General features: G+C 33.4%; 3 protein-coding genes and 1 long non-coding RNA gene across 18 annotated transcripts; 3 read left to right on the top strand and 1 right to left on the bottom strand.

Moving 5' to 3' along the window:
• Positions 1-5,447: 5,447 nt before the first annotated feature.
• Positions 5,448-8,193, top strand: LOC105139020 (zinc finger protein NUTCRACKER-like). The gene is made up of 3 exons (XM_011045306.1): positions 5,448-5,899; positions 6,098-6,494; positions 6,973-8,193. Exons 1-3 carry the CDS (start codon positions 5,773-5,775, stop codon positions 7,871-7,873), a joined length of 1,425 nt encoding a protein of 474 aa, XP_011043608.1. The 5' UTR covers positions 5,448-5,772; the 3' UTR covers positions 7,874-8,193.
• Positions 7,925-9,660, top strand: LOC105139056 (zinc finger protein NUTCRACKER-like). Its single transcript, XM_011045355.1, has 2 exons — positions 7,925-7,986; positions 8,215-9,660. Exons 1-2 carry the CDS (start codon positions 7,925-7,927, stop codon positions 9,113-9,115), a joined length of 963 nt encoding a protein of 320 aa, XP_011043657.1. The 3' UTR covers positions 9,116-9,660.
• A 332-nt stretch (positions 9,661-9,992) lies between these two features.
• LOC105139024 (uncharacterized) lies at positions 9,993-20,316 on the bottom strand. Its single transcript, XR_844903.1, has 3 exons — positions 20,307-20,316; positions 17,638-17,642; positions 9,993-10,077 (listed from the first exon to the last, which is right to left on the bottom strand). It is a non-coding gene; the product is annotated as an uncharacterized LOC105139024 (long non-coding RNA).
• LOC105139021 (S-adenosyl-L-methionine-dependent methyltransferases superfamily protein) lies at positions 11,465-16,604 on the top strand. 15 transcript variants are annotated; one of them, XM_011045311.1, is made up of 5 exons: positions 11,704-12,457; positions 13,437-13,568; positions 14,227-14,291; positions 15,237-15,338; positions 16,080-16,604. In XM_011045311.1, the coding sequence occupies exon 1, from the start codon at positions 11,773-11,775 to the stop codon at positions 12,454-12,456; it is 684 nt and encodes a 227-aa protein (XP_011043613.1). In that variant the 5' UTR covers positions 11,704-11,772; the 3' UTR covers position 12,457; positions 13,437-13,568; positions 14,227-14,291; positions 15,237-15,338; positions 16,080-16,604. The 15 variants fall into 15 exon arrangements, with proteins under 15 accessions (XP_011043624.1, XP_011043615.1, XP_011043613.1 ...); XM_011045320.1 differs by lacking the exon at positions 13,437-13,568 and having other exon boundaries at positions 16,080-16,259; positions 16,395-16,604; XM_011045321.1 differs by lacking the exon at positions 13,437-13,568 and having other exon boundaries at positions 16,080-16,228; positions 16,395-16,604.
• Positions 20,317-21,556: the final 1,240 nt, after the last annotated feature.

Consider the following 21,556-nt stretch of genomic DNA (forward strand, 5'->3'; position numbering starts at 1 on the left):
AAGTTTATTAAAATAATAAGGAACAAATCTTACAAATTAAAAATTTGAATGAGAATGAAATTGAAAAAATATATAATTTCATAAATTATCTCAAATAAAATAAATAATAATCAAAATAATAGAAATCAAATATATAAAAAAAAAGATAAAGAAATTAAAATAATAATAATTAACATTTCATAAATTATTTCAAATAAAATAAGTAACAATCAAAAGAATAAAGATCAAATTTGATAGATAAAAAATTTCAATAAAAAAATGATAAGAAAGAAAGCAAATAATAATTATAAAAATAAGTACCAAAGTTAATATAAAAATTAAATTTTAACATATGGAAATTACAAAATAAATATTCAAAACAAAATATATATAGCAATCAAAGTTTGAGGACCAAATTTGATACAATCAACAAATAATATAATATTTTTAAATTTTTCACAATTTTTAGAAAATATTTTTCACTTAAATTTTTCAGGAAAACACTTTCCTAGAAATGAAGTTAAATTTTTCTTTGACTGAAAAGTGTTTTTCATTAACCAACTTTTTTAATAACAAACAAACAACTAAAAATTTAAAAAATAATTTTTTAAAAAACGAAATGAAGTTAAATTTTTTTTTACTGAAAAGTATTTTTCATTAACCAACTTTTTTAATAACAAACAAACAACTAAAAATTTAAAAAATAATTTTTTAAAAAATAAACACAACCTAAATTATATCTGAGGTTGCTAATTTTAGAAGAAATTGATCTAAGAAATATAAAATCGAATCGGAACAAAACTTATTATACCATCATGCTTCTAGCTAGGTAGAAAGCTTTCTAACACAATCATGCATCAAATTATAAATTACAAAAAGAACAATCAAAAGAATATTCATATCATTAAGCGTTTGATTACCGTGTTTTGTAATAGAAATCATGATGGCGACAATGAAAATAAAAAGAATGTATTTTCATGTATTTTTTATTTTAAAAATACAAAAATTCATTATTTTTTTTTTATCTTGAGAAAACAACCAAATCGCTATCTAATATTTTATATTTATCTTGAGAAAATAACCAAATCGCTATCTAATATTTTATATTTATAAAGTTTGGCAGCATTGAATGTAACGAGCCTTCTGCTATTGTTACATGTCTTTCACAGGTAATGAAAAATAAAAAAGGGGAAAAGGGGAAAAAAATAAAGAAAGATATATTCTCCAGCTTTTTACAAACCGAAGCATGTGGATTTCTGTATAGGATTCCTAGATCCAAATCAGCTCTTCTTTTGGATATTTTGTTCAAAAGCAAAACAAGAGTACTTATCTAGTTAAGATAATTTTAATTAGGGTTTAGTTACCTGTTTTGCTATTGAAAAGATGAAGATAGTAAGAATAAAAATAACATTTTTTTCTATATTTTATTTATTTTTTTGAAAGAATATATAGACAAATTTATTTCATGTTTAAATCTTTGTCTTTTCATACCATATATATATAGAATTTTTTGTTTTGTTTTGGATTTACATATTTCTCTTTTGACAAGTTAGAAAATCCTCAACCAATTTCTCACTTGAAAACTAAATATATATTTTCTTAAATCAAATCTTAATTGCATTGACTATTCACATTATCTCGACAATAATTTTATTACATCAATATTGCCGCATTGGAAGGGGAATGTTCAAATCACATGATCCATATAGGTTTTGGGGAGAATCCCCTTTCCCTTGAGTTGGAATTAGCTAACCACAAATAAATACTCGTTTTGTAGTTAGAAAAACTTGGGGAAGAGAGGTATCTTCAAATGCCAAATAAAATCATATGTAAATTCATTATATTTAAAACCGGACCCAACCCTTGTAATATAAGGTCTAGATCGAGCTGAATTTCAATAAAAATAAATAAAAGATTACTAGATTGAAAATTTAGGTTGGCTTTTAATTTAGTCATCTCAAGAAAAACTCGGTTATAATGATAATTTTTTTTAAAATTTTTAACTGGTATTATTTTTATTTTTTTTATAAGATAAACAATAATTTTATTTGATCATTATTGTCGCATTGGAAGGGGAATGTTCAAATCACATGATCCATATAGGTTTTGGGAAGAATCCCCTTTCCCTTGAGTTGGAATTAGCTAACCACGAACAAATACTCGTTTTTTAGTTAGCAAAACTTGGGGAAGAGAGGTATCTTGAAATGCCAAAAAAAATCATATGTAAATTTATTGTATTTAAAACCCGACCCAACCCTTGTAATATAAGGTCTAGATCGAGCAGAATTTCAATAAAAATAAATAAAAAATGACTCAATTGAAAATTCAGGTTGGCTTATAATTCAGTTATCTAAAAAAAAAAAATCTTTTAAAATTTGTTGATATATTTTTTAATTTTTTTTAAAAAATTAAATGATATTATTTTTGTTTTTTTATAAAATCGATATGAAGTTAATCAATTCACCTTAATCGAGACTCGAGACTCTGGATCGATACTATGTCGGGCTTAAAAAATGTGTGCAAAATAACTTGTGTATATATGCTAGCTACATTTCAAACTATAAGAGACAAACAACGAAAGAAAACGTACCCTTGGTGACAGCATGATGCTTTTCCCTGAGGCCTTCTATTTTGAAACAATATTGCCTATGGTTTATAACCTAGAAAGCTTCTCTTTTCAACACTACAGCTGCATTATTTTTAGTAGTAAAACTAACTTGTAGAGGGATCGATGTGGGGTTTGTATAATTAAGAATCTCTCTCACGAGACCTTGAAAGTTGAAGCCTTTGGGAGTGTTGGAGAAGGAGAGAATATTCTGAGGCCGCCACAGTTCAACAGCTAAATTCCAAAGATTATATACTAAACAAAGTCAGAAAGCAAGAACATGATTAGAGTATGATTAAGGGGTTAGCAGGAGAAGTCAGCCCACAAGGAGACGACCGCTAGCTAGCTCACAATTCTAAAAATTCACTGCCTTTGTCAGCTGGCTGTCGTTTAACCTCTTCCCTAGCTATACTTTGATTCATTAAACTATTATCATAGCATAATTAATTAAGAGAGAGATTAAGAGAGAGTGCTAGATCACCATTAGCTAGGGCATCTCTAAGATATTCCATCCTGAATTTTTCTATTGATTTCGTGTAGATCTGAAGCAATTTTTACTATCCACATGTGTGCACCGTACGCCTTCCAACTAATTAAATGGTGTTCAAAGTTTATATCAATTTAACTCATGCAACAACAACACAAAATGTACATAAAATTCAAGATTCTCGAAATTTTTTACCTTTAAAGTCATCATTTTTAAATTTGTAACAATTTATTTAAAAAAAAATCTCATATGTATTTTACTTAGATTGATCAATGAAGAACTTAGATTCAATGTATAAAATCGATAAAAAAAATACTCTACCTTTTATATTAGATTTAATATGCTAAGTCTAGTATAAATAATAAAAATATTGAGTCAAAAATATATGTTTTCTGCCCTATGTTTTTGCTAGAAAATGATATTTTTTTATACGGTTTAGGATGTCGTAAAGATCTTCTTATTGGTATTGGTCTCTAGTATAATATACGAAAACTAGTATTAAAAATACTGCCACCAATAAAAATGAAAAAGAAAAAAAATAGAAACCAGAAAAGTTTTCTTATTCAATTGACTATTCATGCTCCTTGATCATGATCCATAGCCATTGTGCTTTTAACACATGAAGCAAGCATCTTTACAATCCACAAAGGAAAAGCAAACGTAAAAGGCTTTGAAGCATAAAAGTGTAAAGCTGATCATGCATCTACCATTCAAGATCAGACTACCAACCTAACTTCTACATTAATCAATTTATTTAAATAATATTTTATTTTTCAATTCATAAATATTCATGTATATCATTAATTCCCCAACAAGCACCCTCTACATGAATCAAAATTAAAAAAAAAAAATGGTCAAGTGGGTACGTAACAAATCTAGTCAATTTTGAGCTGAGGGAGATGCCAAAGGACGATTTTTCCCTTTTATGTGTTCCTTTCATCGTCTCCTTTGGATTTTACCTCCCTTCATAGTTGGACACATGCATGGCAGTTTTTGTAACACAAACAAAATATTACCAACGTAGATTTGAAACTTTTAAATAATTACAAGAAATAATTATTTGTTATAAAATCCAGCCCGATGTGACTGGTCAATCTAAAACTTGACTAGTTTGATTTTTATTAAAAAATTTAATATGAATAAATATATTTATCTATTCAAAATTTAACTTGATTTTTTTATTTTTTTTTTAAATTATATATATTTTTATTTTTTATTAAAATAATATTGTTTCAATTCATCGAATCCATGTGCATCATCCGTTACTTCAATCTTAAACGGGATAATGAACTGGATCAAATTTGATAACTTAGTTTTCTTATGCTCGAAATGTGGATGTCGAGGCGAATATAACTTGTTTTGAAAGAAAACGGGAATTTTGACTAGTAGCCAGGAACTGAAAAAGATTTTACTTTTGTTGAAAATGAGGATGCATAAAGAAAAGAATGTGACTGGTTGGGTGTGCTAGTCGTCACTCTCAAGCCTAGCGCTCTAGGTCATGTTAATTCATCTTTTTGAAAAAAACAAACATATATAGTCCATAGCATTGCTTTTGTATGATCACCAGGTATTAGTTGTTTCAAATCATAGTGAGAATTTCTTATGTTGGACAAGGAATTTTGATTATTAACAATGTTTCCGTTGTTGTTTTTGTTTTAAAAAAATGTTTTTTAAACAAATTAAATTTTATTTTTTTATTTTTATATTATTCTGATGTACTGGTATCAAAAATAAATTTAAAAAAATAAAAAAATCACTTCAATACATTTTTAAATAAAAAATATTTTAAAAAACAATTAATATTACGTTAACAAACTCTTACTTTATATTTTGAGGCCGGTGGTGCTCCCAATTAGTCTTTACATGCTGTAATTGTCATGTATAGTGCACATATTGCAATGAGTTAGACATATGCATTATTACTTAGAGAAATGGCCTTAAAGAGGCTATCCTCAATTAAGTTTAAATGTCTGTAGGGATCATATTGCAAAAATGGGGCATTCCTGACCTCATGATGTGGGTTGATGTTTGATATGGGTTTGCATGGTTAATTGAGCCTTCCATTATGGCTATGTAGTAGCTAAAAACCAAAGAAAACAGTCCAATCTACTTGCTTTTGAGCATATCTTGGCTATATAGGATAACCTAGGCTTTCAAAAAATGTTTGTTGGGTTCTAGGAAATAATTAATTAACTCCAATTAATTTATCAATGCACAATATTTAAAGAGAAAGATTAGAAAAATAAGAGAAACAAAAAGCAAGCAAATTATGTGATAATCATTCCTAATTGAAAAGGCATGGGAGATTAGCATTCTCCCATGCTCATCATATGTGTCATCATGCACCTTTGTGTGTTTTTGCCATTCACTCTTTCAAGCAATATCCTCTCTCCCTTCCTCTATCTCAACTTTAACTTTTTCACCACCTCCCAAGAACATTTTTATTATTATTCTATCCGAGCCTTAGCTGAAAAGCAAGTGCTAATTCAAATGTCCGCAGCATAGTAGAGATAGAGAGAGAAGGGGAGAGGTGGGGAGAGAGAGATCAAGTCTTGCATATATCTTCCTTATATTGTTAGGGTTGAGACAACACAAGACAAAACCTTTTCTCTTGGTTTTTACCTTAACCACAATTGTAATAGCTCTCTTTGATGACCCTTTTGTTTTGTATAACTAGCTACGTTGAGTAAACTCGAGTGATATGTTAAAGAAGATCATGGCAACAGAAGAAGCAATAACAAGTAGCAACAATGGTTTTGTTGAAAACCCTGTTGGTGGATCCAATCCTCCTGCTCTAAAGAAGAAGAGAAACCTCCCAGGAACTCCAGGCAAACTAGCCCGCTTGTTTATTTATTTTTCTTCTTTTTGAGTTTGTGTTTGTGTTTATGTTGTTATTATTCTTTCTGTCCGCCTTTCCCTTTCTGTCTTTATGATCATATATGATCGTCAGTATATTCAAAGTTATTCATGTCTATCAAGCTTTATTGCCTTAATATTCAAATGAGAATATTGATTCTCCTATGCAGATCCTGAAGCAGAAGTCATAGCTTTATCACCAAAAACTCTCATGGCCACCAACAGATTCTTGTGTGAAATATGTGGTAAAGGGTTTCAAAGAGATCAAAACCTACAACTCCATAGGAGAGGACACAACCTTCCATGGAAGCTCAAGCAAAGGACCAACAAAGAAGTAAAAAAGCGTGTTTATGTCTGCCCTGAAAAGACCTGTGTCCATCATCATCCTTCTAGGGCTCTTGGAGACTTAACAGGTATAAAGAAGCACTTTTGTAGGAAGCATGGAGAGAAGAAGTGGAAGTGTGAAAAATGTTCAAAAAGATACGCTGTGCAATCAGATTGGAAAGCGCACTCAAAGACTTGTGGCACTAGGGAGTACAAATGTGACTGTGGGACTCTATTTTCAAGGTATAATTTTTTGCAAAGATTTTTTATTTGAATTTATAGTGATGGTGGTACTCAAATACTATACATTTGTAGTAGTAATTAAGCAAGGGTTTCAAGAATAAAATGGCCAAGGAGGACTAGTTAATAAAGCATGAAAGTGATTCAAGTGGTGATAGAGCATCGCCTTTTCTCTTGTCAACAACACTAACCATGTCGAAATAGAAACGATGTGGAGCATGAAAATGATTTTTTGTGGTCATGTTATTTTTGGCTGTGCACCGGCCCCCTTCACTTTCTATCTCTCAGAACTGAAAAATAAAGAGAGGATGGAGATATATATGGTGAAGACGAAGAGAGAGGTTGGGAAGACCATATCAATTTGATGTCCTAATTAATTAGCCCTTTATTACTAATGCTATGACTAGCTATGCAATACTAAGAGATTTTTTTTATGGTTTCATCATATTTAACTTTATGCTCAAAATCTTTTCTTGAGCAGGAGAGATAGCTTCATCACTCACAGGGCCTTCTGTGATGCCTTAGCAGAGGAAACAGCAAGAGTAAATGCAGTATCTAGCATAAACAACTTGGCTGCTGGGAGCATCAATTATCATCTGATGGGGAATCCATTAGGGCCTACCATGGCACAACATTTCTCTACAATTTTCAAGCCAATTTCAAGCAATGATCACCAAACAAGACAGGGAGGAGTTTCCTTGTGGATGAACCAAGGTGTACCCCAAGTGAGTGAAGCAATGGGAAATAACATTCAAGAGATTCATCAACTTCGCTCTGTGACTAGTTCAGGAGCTATGTTTGGTGACCTTCTTGCTGTTTCATGCTCACATGCTCCACCATCTGATCATTATCAGTTAAATTGGCCAGTTTTTGGAAATAAGATCTCTTCAAATAATGCTCACGAGGAGCTGACAAGCACTTTAGTACTTCCTCTAACCAACGTTAAGGAAGCAGCTGCTGCAAGTCAGCTAGCAAGTGTTCCTTCATTGTATAGCACCCAACAACAGCAGTCCCATCAAACAACTTCGGCCAACATGTCAGCCACTGCTTTGCTGCAAAAAGCTGCTCAGATCGGTGCAACTTCAACTGATCCATCATTCCTTGGAAGTTTTGCGCTGAAGAGCAATGCTAATAAAGTTCAAGATGGGAACAAGTTCTGTGGACTATATGGTTCAAGCCCTGTAAGCACTAATCCAGCAAGTGACGTGGAGAACTCGGGAAGTGATCAGATCTCCTCTTTGAATCAGCTTCAAATGTACCCTAAAAGGCAGAAAATATTTCAAAGTGATCAAGACAGTCCTGCAGGAGGGCAAACTAGAGACTTTCTTGGTGTTGGTGTACAAGCCATATGCTACCCATCATCTATGAATGGCTGGATTTAAACTTCATGGGATGACATCAGTTTCTTAATGGGAAGTAAATTTGACAATAAAATGGATCAGAAAAGAGAAGTATTTGAGATTTTAGTAATGGGAAACTTTGCAGGAAGGAAAAGGTGGCATTCATGAGTGCTTGATGGAGGGCTAAAAGGTTATGCTTAGAAAACTATTGAAGAGTAGTTGTTGAAGGAAGGAGATCCATGCATATTCTGTTGAACCCTAAAAGTGATTCCTTTAACATGATGGCCTTTATTTTTTGAGAAAAAGCAAGGGAGGGCTAATAGTAGTGGGAGCAAAGCAAGAGTACTTCACCTTTTGAGCTCCATTATTGCCTTTGTTAGCAGGAGAGATAGCTTCATCACTCACAGGGCCTTCTGTGATGCCTTAGCAGAGGAAACAGCAAGAGTAAATGCAGTATCTAGCATAAACAACTTGGCTGCTGGGAGCATCAATTATCATCTGATGGGGAATCCATTAGGGCCTACCATGGCACAACATTTCTCTACAATTTTCAAGCCAATTTCAAGCAATGATCACCAAACAAGACAGGGAGGAGTTTCCTTGTGGATGAACCAAGGTGTACCCCAAGTGAGTGAAGCAATGGGAAATAACATTCAAGAGATTCATCAACTTCGCTCTGTGACTAGTTCAGGAGCTATGTTTGGTGACCTTCTTGCTGTTTCATGCTCACATGCTCCACCATCTGATCATTATCAGTTAAATTGGCCAGTTTTTGGAAATAAGATCTCTTCAAATAATGCTCACGAGGAGCTGACAAGCACTTTAGTACTTCCTCTAACCAACGTTAAGGAAGCAGCTGCTGCAAGTCAGCTAGCAAGTGTTCCTTCATTGTATAGCACCCAACAACAGCAGTCCCATCAAACAACTTCGGCCAACATGTCAGCCACTGCTTTGCTGCAAAAAGCTGCTCAGATCGGTGCAACTTCAACTGATCCATCATTCCTTGGAAGTTTTGCGCTGAAGAGCAACGCTAATAAAGTTCAAGATGGGAACAAGTTCTGTGGACTATATGGTTCAAGCCCTGTAAGCACTAATCCAGCAAGTGACGTGGAGAACTCGGGAAGTGATCAGATCTCCTCTTTGAATCAGCTTCAAATGTACCCTAAAAGGCAGAAAATATTTCAAAGTGATCAAGACAGTCCTGCAGGAGGGCAAACTAGAGACTTTCTTGGTGTTGGTGTACAAGCCATATGCTACCCATCATCTATGAATGGCTGGATTTAAACTTCATGGGATGACATCAGTTTCTTAATGGGAAGTAAATTTGACAATAAAATGGATCAGAAAAGAGAAGTATTTGAGATTTTAGTAATGGGAAACTTTGCAGGAAGGAAAAGGTGGCATTCATGAGTGCTTGATGGAGGGCTAAAAGGTTATGCTTAGAAAACTATTGAAGAGTAGTTGTTGAAGGAAGGAGATCCATGCATATTCTGTTGAACCCTAAAAGTGATTCCTTTAACATGATGGCCTTTATTTTTTGAGAAAAAGCAAGGGAGGGCTAATAGTAGTGGGAGCAAAGCAAGAGTACTTCACCTTTTGAGCTCCATTATTGCCTTTGTTTCGCACTGTTGTGAGGGTATTTCCAATGGCAAAAGGCTTCATAATTTCTCGTAAAAGTAGGGTTTTATATAATTAGCTTATTGTCTAAATAAATTAATGTAGCTTTTCTATCAGCAAATTAATTAAGTACTATGCATAACTGTATTATATACTATAACAAGAGATTATGTTATATTTTTCAAGCAGAAATTAGAGGGAAGCACATTTCAGTTCTTATAATGTCCCACACCATGATATAGTTATTAGATTCGGTTTAGAATATAGATTAGCTTAACCAATGAATATAATATGAGTTATGGAATTTTTTAATAAAATAATATTATTTTGATTTTTTTACCAAAAAAAACCTTAAAACAACATCATTTGAAAAACATAATTCAAAATAAAACCTAACTCAAGCTCTAAGTTGGAAAGTTACCGGGTTGGCCCACTAGATAAAATCAGCTTTTATAATTATATTTTTAATTAATTATTAAAACAAAAGTATCTAGGAAACTAATAGAAATTGAGTTGTAGATCTTTAAATATATTGGTAACTTTCTTAAGAGAGCATTCCCTCAATTACACGTCGATTATCCAACCAGGCCAAGAAAACATATTTGCTGACAGATTTTATTGATCAGTGGCTCAGATCGGTGCAACTTCAACTGATCCATCATTCCTTGGAAGTTTTGCGCTGAAGAGCAACGCTAATAAAGTTCAAGATGGGAACAAGTTCTGTGGACTATATGGTTCAAGCCCTGTAAGCACTAATCCAGCAAGTGACGTGGAGAACTCGGGAAGTGATCAGATCTCCTCTTTGAATCAGCTTCAAATGTACCCTAAAAGGCAGAAAATATTTCAAAGTGATCAAGACAGTCCTGCAGGAGGGCAAACTAGAGACCACGTTAAAAAACAACTGCAACCAAACCAAGTTACACTGTACCAAATAAGCTCCTTTTCATTTGTCTAGCTTCCTTAATTGAGGTACAACAGATTATAATGGCATAAAAGAAGATGAAAAGAAAAGAAAACAAAAAAAAAGTAAAAGAGAAAAGGAAAATGTTCTTACCCCTCCCCCATCTTTTTATTTTACCAACTTTATTAGTTGATATGATGGAATGATCATTGCTTTGTTTTGCTTTTTATGTGCTCCAAGTAATCCAATGCTTATCGCAAATTTACATCCATGCGCACAGCATTTTCTCACCTCCAAATCTTAGCTTTTGACAATGTAGCAAACAGCGCTAGAGGTACATATTTTTTATTCAAAATAATAGTTAAAAAATGTCAAAGTTCAGTGAAATATTGCCATCCATGTAAGATATATAGACGTGGAGTATTATTATTTGATGTGTGTGTTCATGTTAGCCTTTTGTGCTAGCTAGCTAGTGCCAAAAAACATGATGGGGTTTTCAGGGCAGGCAGAATAGCTGTGGACCATGTTGGATAAGGTTTGATTTCTGGCTTACTATGTAGCAAGAAAATGCATTTTTATGGAGAAAATAATATTTTTAATGTGCACTCACATGTTCTTGGTCTAGCTATTCTGACAACGAATTCTTTATTTTTACATTTTAGATTAAAATTTTTATGTGTATATCTGTAATCTTTACAGTGTTTTATTCACTTATCTACTTAATAAATTTGTAGAATATTTAATAAATTTTAAAATTAATTGTAATATATATAAACTAACCCGACAACTGAGTTATAAAAAATATATATTTTTCATGTACTCTAGACAGAATAATTCTGTCCCCATCTAGATCTCTCATGATTGTTTTTTCTTCATATGGATGAATCGTGAACAGTCTTACGTTATCATATATACTCGATCAAACATGTTCGTAGCAGTTTGCACAGCCCAGACCAACTGCCCTGTCAGCTGAAAGCCCATAATGGTGTTCCATCGTCGTCAGCACTCTAACGCAACGAGAAACACAATGGAAAACCTATATATATATATATATATGCTCATTCTAAATTGCATCCATAGCCTATAAAGTTTATCAAATAGATTCCAATAGTTTCCCACATTTTTCAATCGGGTCCTTATTTCTGTATTTGGTGACATTTTCAGTTTTTTTGTACAGAACGAGAAGGATTGTAGACTAAGCCTCGGTTTAGTTTTGATAAAAAAAAGGTTAGAACCAAATTGACAACAAGTTTTAGTTTTGAGATTCAGTTGAAAATAAATATATGCATTAGGGACTAAACTTGATGTTTCCCAAAAAAAACAACCGCCTTCAACCCTACCTCCACTTCAACTCCTGCTCCTCTGAAGCCTTAAACTTCTATTTTGAAGAAACCAGGGAACAGCAAAAGCACAGAACAGAGACATGAAATTCACAGGCTCTCCTGGAATAGACCTCAAGATCAAAGACAAGACTCTGTCTCTCCAACAAGACAACAGTTCCTTCCATGTGGGAACTTCAGTTTGGTCAGGTTCTTTAGTACTCTCCAAATTTCTCGACCGGTGGACCCCACCATCCACGAACCCCACCACCACCCCAAACCGTTACTCCACCCTCCTAGACTTCCACAACCGCCGTGCCATCGAGCTAGGCACCGGCTGTGGCGTCACTGGCATGGCCCTTTACCTTCTTGGACTCACTGACATTGTCCTTACTGACATCCATGCTGTGATGCCTGCTTTGAAACACAACTTAAAGCGAAACAAACAAGTTCTTGGCAAGATGTTGAAGACAGCGATTCTTTATTGGAGTAATGAGGATCAAATTAATGGGGTTAATCCCCCCTTTGATTATGTAATCGCGGCGGATGTTGTCTATATTGAAGAGAGTGTGGGGGCATTGGTGAAGGCCATGGAAATGTTGGTGAAAGATGATGGGGTTGTTTTGTTGGGGTATCAACTGAGATCACCGGAGGCGGATAAGTTGTTTTGGGAGATTTGTGGAGAGGCTTTTGTGAGTGAGAAAGTTCCGAAGGAGGATTTGCATCCTGAGTATTGTTATGAGGAGACTGATGTGTTTATATTCAGGAAAAAGAAGAAGAATTTATGAGGTTTTTTCCTTTCTTTTCAGTCTTGGTTATGTTTTGGTGTTTTTGTGATTGTAATGTATTGCTGTGAATTGGGTTCTTAATGTGAGTAATGGTGATCGAAGAAAATGAGTATTTGGGTGTTATCGTATTGCATTTTATTTTCTTTGAGATTAATTTTGATGGTTGATGATGCTTGAAGTATAAGCTCTCTTAAGTACATTTTGTGTGTATGTTTTGAGTTTGATTTCTTTTATATGCTGAAACTGGGAAAGGTCTTAGTAATGGCAACTGGAGAGAGTGGGAGTTTTGGCGGTGCTTTCTTGCATTCTAGTTCATGCTTGATAAGGTTTGAAACCATATAGCTACTTTGTAAAGTTTGTATCTTGAACTAAATGTTTCGATACTTGTGTGCAATTTTGGACGTGTAATGTTGGAGGGCATATGAATGATAACATAATTGTTCGGAGAGAAGTGAGGGTGTGTATTATAGCATCACTGTGTTGGATTTTAGCACACTTTAGTTCAGTTCTCAAGGGAGATGAATTTAGAACTTACTAGTGGAGGTGGATCCCTCTTAATCAACAGCTAGGCCAGAATGGTTGAGGAGTGGCTACTCTTAGATTTGAGTCTAGTGTTTTGGGTAGATTATTGCACTGCAGTTTTATTTTCACTTTCTGAGATTTGGGAAGTGTCAAAGTGGACTATGCTTCATAAACTATGTTTGATGTCTAAGCACAGCTACATATTGTTTACCCTTAGTTTAGAAAGTCTGAGGATCAGTTGTTCCATCTTAAGTCATATTACTAATTGTTTCATCATCTCTCTCTGGTGTTTGGCTGCCTAGCAAGGAAATTTAAAATTCAGTGCCTAGGCAGCATAATTAATAATGCAAATTAGGTGATGTAAGTTTAAAGAGAAAAAATAATGAGTATAACAACCTCTCTCTTCCTCTTTCATGTTTTTCCCATGGTCTGGTTTGGGACTTGTTGATTGGTGGCAGACCTTTCAAAAGATTAGTTGCTGCAAGTTTAAGGCTTTGCTATCCGCTCGTTGTTATCCCTCTTATTCATAGTGGAGCTCTTTTCTGATGTCAAGGGGCATTTTTGGTCCATTATAGGCATCACATCTACAGGTCAGTGTTAAACTGTAACATACTTTTTTTCCCCAGAGAAAATAGAAGTCAAGAACAGGCATCCATGTAGAGTTTTTTCCCAGAGGTTTGCTTTAGTTTAGTACCGAGGACCAGTACAGTTTATCCCTGCTTTGTAACTATTTTTGGACTGCTTTAATGTTCTTGGAACATGTATAATGTTTGGTTCTCTTTGAAGTTTATTGCTTAATTTGTATTTTGACTTCTCTAACCCTCCTTTATGATGGAAAAGGATTGGTTTTTATTTTCCTTTTTTATCTATTCCGTATAAAATCAATTTTCGGGTTTTATTTTTTGCTGGCTTGACGCTTTAAAGTAGGAATGTGTTAAGGTTGTTATAAGGCTAACGAAGGTCTCCCCTAACAAAGCTAAAGAACATAAGAATTGAAGAGAGAATTAGAAGAAGAAGAAGAAAGGAGATAACTAAAAGAGAGAGAGAAGCACTGCAACTGCAGAATTCTTATTCCTTCATTACCTGCCTCACAAGTTCTTGATACAATGATTTATATACGATGAACTCCAGCATCCTAACTATCTCAACTGACTATCTAACTAACAATCAACAATTCTAAGCAACTAAACACTGCAACTAACTAACTTTCATCACATGCTCTTCTTATTTTCTTCTTAATTGTCACAGGCTGTTATTGATCTCTTCTTCCTTGATCTCCGAGCCTCCTTACTACCTTCCTCTTGTAACAGAATGTAATATGTAAACTCTGTTTTCTTGAATTGAAAGTTTCTGTATTTTTTATTGAGGCTGTAGTTGTTTTGTGTGTGGATTGTTGGATTATGGAGGTATAAGAAGTTGTGTTTATAGCAGATGATTTGCATGTTAAAGCATGTTGCTTTTGTGATTTAACCAACTCTCAAATTGTGAATAAAAGCTTGGTGCTTCTGTTGTATAAGCTTGATCTGAGTCGGAAAGAATAAGTTTTTAATTCCCTAGCTGGGATAAAACTCTTAACTGGGCTTTTCAACAATATTATTAGTGCAGATGCAAGCATGCCTGTCATGTGAATTTGCAGTTCACAAATAGCATCAGGATCACCCTGAAAAAGCTATCTCAGTTATTAAGAGCCTAGTTCTTTCATTACTGTGCAGGATATTCATTGTTCTTGTATGATATGTGTTCTGAGTTGATTAGGTTGTAGCAAATCGGCACTTGGTTTCCAAAGTTAGGATTTCAGACTTGGCACTCTGAAGCATAATTAAAACAAATTTAATTTTTCGAGAAACTTGAGAAACTATAAAAAATTAGAAGCATTAATTGCAAGATGACGTATTGTTCCCCACGCTGTGATTAATATAAGAAAATATTTTGAATGTTGTGAATACAAGACACATGGACGATCTGTGTTCGTCATTGCAAATGTTAGAATCATTCATTAGAGAGTTTTTTTTTTCTTTGTATGGAAACTTATCAGACATATCTGACTATTATTAATATCATATCATTCAAATTGGTGAATGATGTGCTACTTGAGCTATCTCTTGCTTGAACTTCTAATCTAACTGGAGAATTGTGTTCTCACAAGCAACGCCAACCGCTGTGGACCAAATTATATTATTTTGTTGACAGTCTTTATGGATGGTCATTGCTAATTATTTTGATTCACGCTTATATTTTATTATTTACTGCTACCGTAGGATAATATAGCATTCATCCAGGTGATATCAACCAGTCTTTTCAAGTTCCCTTGTCGGAAAATCAGGATATGTGCTGTTTTCTGTTCAGGGTTCTTTCCTTTGGTATGTTATGATCCTTTTCCTGAACAACATCCTGTATCTTGAAATCTTGTGCTTCCAAAGTAACAGGAGAATTGTGTGTCTACAAGTAATGCCAAAAGCTGTTACAATATTTTCTTTCTGTCGCTTATTGATGATCATGCAAATTAATTTGTGATTCCTGCATATATCAATTATTTAGCAATAGAGTAGGATAACTGGCTTTGGTGGTTCACCCGATGGTTTCAACTAGTCTTGTCTAGTTCCCTTCTGGTCTGGGAATTGGGACGTGTTTTTGTTTTTAGTTCAGGGTTCATGCCTCTGGTCTATGGTTATCTTTTTTGTAATAGCCTGAAATAGGAGTCATAAATGATTGTTTGTCATATGTAATCTGTTTCTTCCTCAGAAGTAGGCCTACCTCTAACTTTACCTTTAAATTTAATAGTTTCAGTAATTTTTTCTATTGTCTCTGCGCCATACTTTTGTGGTCTTCTACACCTTTCTGAAGGTTGAGTTAGATTAGCCGTGTTTGGGTCAGATTACATTATGTTTGAGCTGAATCTAGCTTGTCTTATTGGTAGTCAAATTTGCTTTTTTATTGGCAATGTAACTTAATTTCTTACACAAATAGCAGAACAACTTGCTGCTGTGTGAAGCAAGTTCAGAAGTTTTGCACAGCTTATGTCAAACTGATTGGACTTTGTCATGTCTGTATACAAGTGCTGAAGGAAGAAACTAAATTAAGTGGGACCCTATTGGACTCAGGGACAACCAGGCATCATGGGTACCACCAGCTGGCCAAGTTTTTCAAATTTCAAGAACTAGAAATGGGTCATCAGAGTGTGAAGTGCATGCATATACCCAAATTTTATCATGAAGGAAACTAGCCCCACAATTGATAATGACAGAAGCAGGTATATTTTTACAATTAGCCGAAGAGAGCAGGTATTTCTACTTGAACTTTCATTTAAGCTTGAAGATTTCGTCTTGAGTTGTAATCTGTGATGTGTTGTGAAATCTTAAGCTTGCATTCTTAATTTTGTAAAATTAAAATATTTCTACTTGCTCTCATCTGAACAGCCAGGTTATCTCTGCACAAGTCTCAGCTCTGTTTGCTCTCTGGCTAGGAAATGGAGCAAAAAGTGCATGGTTGGAGTTGAACTGTAACTGCTAGTGGAACAATATGAAATTTTATATTTTCTTACTGATATTCTACTTGCTTGAAGATTGAACATTGAATAAAATTTCTTGACTTCACCATAAAATACAAACAACCTAATGTTTTTGGAAGAACTTCAGAAGTTCTTCATTCTGCTGTCATCACTTGTTTCATGATTGAGGATTCGCTGGTTCAGTTAAGAGGCCATAACTGAGTTTCAGAGCCTATCAAACAAGTATATAGCTCTTCTACAGGAAATATGTCGTCATTTCCAGCGTCTCCCCAATTACAGATCATGTTTCCAGGAGAACTTGAGTTTGCCTGCTCATCACTAGATCCTGACACTGAAGGGAGAGTTGCAGCAGATGAGGTTGATCCAAAAAGTATCATTTGTTGAACCTTGTTCAGCTCAAATTTAAGCATGCTAACTTGTTTCTCGAGCCTGATGTTTTCTGCCAATACATTACCTAGCTCTAGCTGGATGTTCATGTAGTCATGCTCTATGGCATCATTTTTGTGCCTGGCTCTTCTATTTTGATACCATATTGCAACTTGTTTTGGTGGCACGCCTAGCTGGCGGGCAAGCTCAGTCTTGTGCTCTGCTTTGAGCTTCTGGTTAGCATTGAAACTTGTTTCCAGGAGGTTAAGCTGGTCTCTAGCGAGCCTTTTCTTTCTGGGTTTGAGAGGCCGGTTGCCTTGGCTTTGTGACTGGTGGTGTAAAGAGGAATCCATGTCTTTCGGTGTTTCTGAAGATTAGAACTCAAGACGTGGATAGAAAGGATAATCTTCGAGTGCCCTTTTATAGGGTGCAGCAAGTTCGGATTGGCATTTTGTTCTTAGGGTCAAAATTGATGGGCCAAAATTAGCCCAATATATAGCCGCTCCTGCTATTGTGGGGAATGGTGATCTCTAATTGGTAGAAGGTTCTTGTCTATACTTTGTTCAACAGATCAATACGAACTGCAGCTGCTAGAAAAACAGTTGATCTCTCGACTGATCTATGATAGCCTCAGTATTATTAATCTATCAAAGTTTCTTCTTGAATAATTCTGCATTGAACGAGTTCATGCATGCTAAATCCTCTAGCTGGTCATCATGTATGATATGAATTCATGCTCTTTATAATCTCTAGAAATTGATCTCTTCAATGATCCATGGCATAGCTTCTTCTTTGAGCAAGTGATAGGGCCGACACATCCAATTTCACTTAGCAAATCATAGGAGATTTTGTGAAGTGGTCAATGGTACAGCTCCATTACAAATTGGAGTCTAAACTTGAGACGTTAAGACTATCTCTTCATTTACTTCCTGCTTTTTTTATAGGGTTAAAACCATGCTCTGGTACTTCGACTACTATAGTCATGTTGCAAAAGATAGCTTCTTCCCAAAAAGGAAAAATCTTACTTTGTACGTATTGATGCGGTCATCTTTCTAGCAGGGATGTACATATTGAACCGAACTCATCTAAATGGCTCTCTCTCTCTCTCTATATATATATATCTGTGTGTGTAATTGGATGAATAAGATTTGTATGTTTAAATTTATTATTCAATAAATAATAAATAATACATAGGTTTAATATAAACTTAAACAATGAATATTCATTGAGACTTGGCATCCCAAATACTAGCGTAAATATTTTTATTTATTTGATCAATTTTTATAATGTAATCTGACAAACTAATCTAGAAATTTAGTGACTTGATAATCATAATAGTTTAGGATATTAACTCTACCAAAACCCTTTTTGAATGAGGTTAATTTTTTATATATAAAAAAAAGAAAAACCAAAAAATTTTAAAATAGGATTCAAACGCTTGACATCTTGTATTAATTAAAAATACATTATCAACTCACTACTAACAACACATGATTTAAAGGGTGTTTGATAATATGATAGTAATTGACTTTGTTTTTTTTTTTGGATATGCATCATAATAATATATATATATTTTTTTTAAAAAAATATTTTTAACATTAACATATCAAAACGATTCAAAAACATAAAAAGTTAAGAAAGAAATTAAGAAATTAAATTTTTTTAAAATATGGTTTCAAACACATTTTCAAACATGGTGTTAATTTAATTCCAACACCCATAGTTTCAAAGGATAGAAAAATAAATTTATTAAGGTAATTGATGTCTTAAACCAAGCTACTTACTTCATAGGTTAATCAGTGATCTAATAATTCAAAACCTTGACAAATTCATGCTTTCGACAGGATCTAATAATTATTTTAAAAATTAAACCAACCTAGTAGGTCGATCCGGGAAAAAAAAAACGTGATTGGCTTGGTAAAAAACCTAATTTGACTTGATAATTCGGGCTTGACTCAATTAAAACCTAGTCATTAACCTATTTTTTTTAAAGTTTTTTGTTATGATATATTCTCAACTTGTAACAAGCAATAAATATAGAAATATAAAAAAATTCAGAAAAACCTTTCTTGCAAATTAAAAGAAACTGAAAGGTCTGATGGATTTCTGTAGCAAATCTATTATAGCTCTAAACTCATTGGTACTGTAAATTGAAACAATAAAATAATGATTTTTCTCATCTTAACAAAAAAAATTAGGGTAATATTATAGTTTTTGAAATTTTTTTGGATAATAAAATGACTAACTTATTCTTGAAAACAATAAATATTGAACTAACATCCAGGGGTTGTTTGATTTTTTCTTTTAAGAAATATAGTAAAATGACATAAATGTCTTAGAAGCCAAATTTTCTATAAGTTTTGTCTAAGTTTTTTTTTTTGTTTTTTGTTATAATCAGGTTGGAACATAAGTATTTTAGGTTTTTAATAAACATGAAATATTAATTGAAAATAAATTCTTATTGGTTCGTATGTTGCATGAGGAAGCATATGACTATGCCTACTCTTTTCGAGCAATGTGTTTAACATTCCTGACAGCCAAACACTAGTTTTCACAGAGACATTTGAATCATTACAACGACCTACATCTCATATGTAGCATGTGTGACCAACTCAGATAGTAATATAAAATTTATCATGTTTTTTGTTTTTTTCTCATTTATGGGCCCCACATGTTGAAAATGGTGTATACCCTTTTTAAACCAAGTGTAGGAGTGTAGCTCATGTTTGCTGAAAAATTGACAAAAGCGAAAGAGGAAGAAATATTTTTTTTAACCTTTTTTGAGTTGTTTTCTACTGTTTTTATCATCTCCCTTTGCTGTCAAAAGCGTTAGGTTTTTTAAGTTGATAAGGAGCTTTCATATAAATCCCTCAGAATTTACATTTAAAAAAAAAAAGTTGATTATGTTGTTATTATAATTTTTTGTTCCAACTAAGGCTTTGATTCTGACTTGGTTTCTTATGATATCTGACATTCTAGTTATATTTTGTCACTCATTACATGTTGAAAAATTGACTTGCCTTAAGGAGGATGCTTACGGGATAATAACATCTTTCCTTTTCCGTAATCAATCTCATACCATAAAATCTCTATTAACTGGTTAGGGTTCCTAATGACTATAATATCAGGTGGTGACTAATTAAACAAGATATTTTTTTTCTTAAAAGAATAAGATGACATATATCTATTTCTTTTTTCAATTGAGATTATTTTTCTAATCAGTTGCCACAATATTCGGATGTGACAACCTTCGTGGTTTCTTCCTTGAGAGAAGTGGTGTGTGGCGAGGGAACCCAGATCACTATTCTTCAAGCAGACTCTCAATTAGACTTGAATGCTCGGCATCTTCAGATCAAGAAAATCTTTTTGGCCAACCAGATTCCTGCCAGATTCTATTATCTAAAATGATTTTATCTCATTTTGAATCCTTTATCAAAGTTATAATCTAGGACACATAGATAAATTTGAGCTTTTGAATTGCTTTATTTCAATATCATAAACTCAAGATATTTCTATTTGAAATCTAGCATGAAAACATAGAATCCTATCACGAGAAGGTTTCCAATCGAGTTTGGTTGCAATTCTGTTATTCAAAATGATTTATCCTTTTTTTATCCTTTATTAATGTTGTAACTCTACAAATATAAATGAATTTGGGACTTTTAAATCACTTGATTTTGATATCAAAAGCTCATAATATTCTTGTTTGAATATCTAACGTGAAAACACATAATTCTGCCACGAGAAGGATCCTGACCCGAGTTTTGCATTAAAGACTCTATTTTTGTCACAAATTTTATTGATTTATTCTTAGGTCATACTCTCAGTCATATTGGAATGCTCGACAATGTTAGTTTCTGAATTAGATTAGGAGATCATTTTTAACCAACCAGATTACTACTAGATTCTATTCTCTAAAACGATTTTATCTCACTTTGAATCCTTCATCAAGGTTGTAGTCCTAGACTTGTAGATAAATTTGGTCTTTTAAATCGCTTGATTTCAATATCAGAAGCTTAAGATATTCTCATTTGAATATCTAGTGTAAAAGTAGGGATTCCTGACACTAGAAGCATTTTTGCCCGAGTTTTTAGGGACACAATTGCAAGATGTTTAAAGTTTAAAGATCAATTGCAGGCCAATTTGAAGCTCTTTTTTAGACCAAGGACTAAATGGAAAAAGGTACTAAAATAAAGAAGTTGATTGAAGATAAAATTAGAAGGAAGTAATTGAAGAACCACGTTTTTTTCTGCACAGCTATCCCGGTTTTTCTCTCCTTTTATTTGTAATTTCCTGTTTGGTTTCTATATATTTCTCTTGCTGGATTGGAGAGCTGCATACCATGTTTTTATTGCCTCATTTCAAAGGAAATAACTAGTGTCTCATGGTCCTAGCTATTAAAGGAAAGAAAAGAGTTGTATCACCCTTTGATTAATGGAAACTAAGTGCTAAAAATTAGAATAGGAATCAAAATATTTTAGTTTCCTTTTTGTGTTTTTTTACTACAAATCAACAGGGATTTGCATCCTAGAATTAATACATTGAATCTTTCCTAAATAGAGATATATTAGACTATTTATAAGCCTCTTTAATAACCTAGCAAAGGAGAGGAGAAAAAAAGAAAGAAAGAACAGAGAAAAATAGAAAAAGAAAGATAAAAAACGCAAGAGATATAGATAGTTAAAAAGAAAATGTAAAGAACAG

Source organism: Populus euphratica, unplaced genomic scaffold, assembly GCF_000495115.2.
Source record: "Populus euphratica unplaced genomic scaffold, PopEup_1.0 scaffold226.1, whole genome shotgun sequence".
Taxonomy (NCBI): domain Eukaryota; kingdom Viridiplantae; phylum Streptophyta; class Magnoliopsida; order Malpighiales; family Salicaceae; genus Populus; species Populus euphratica.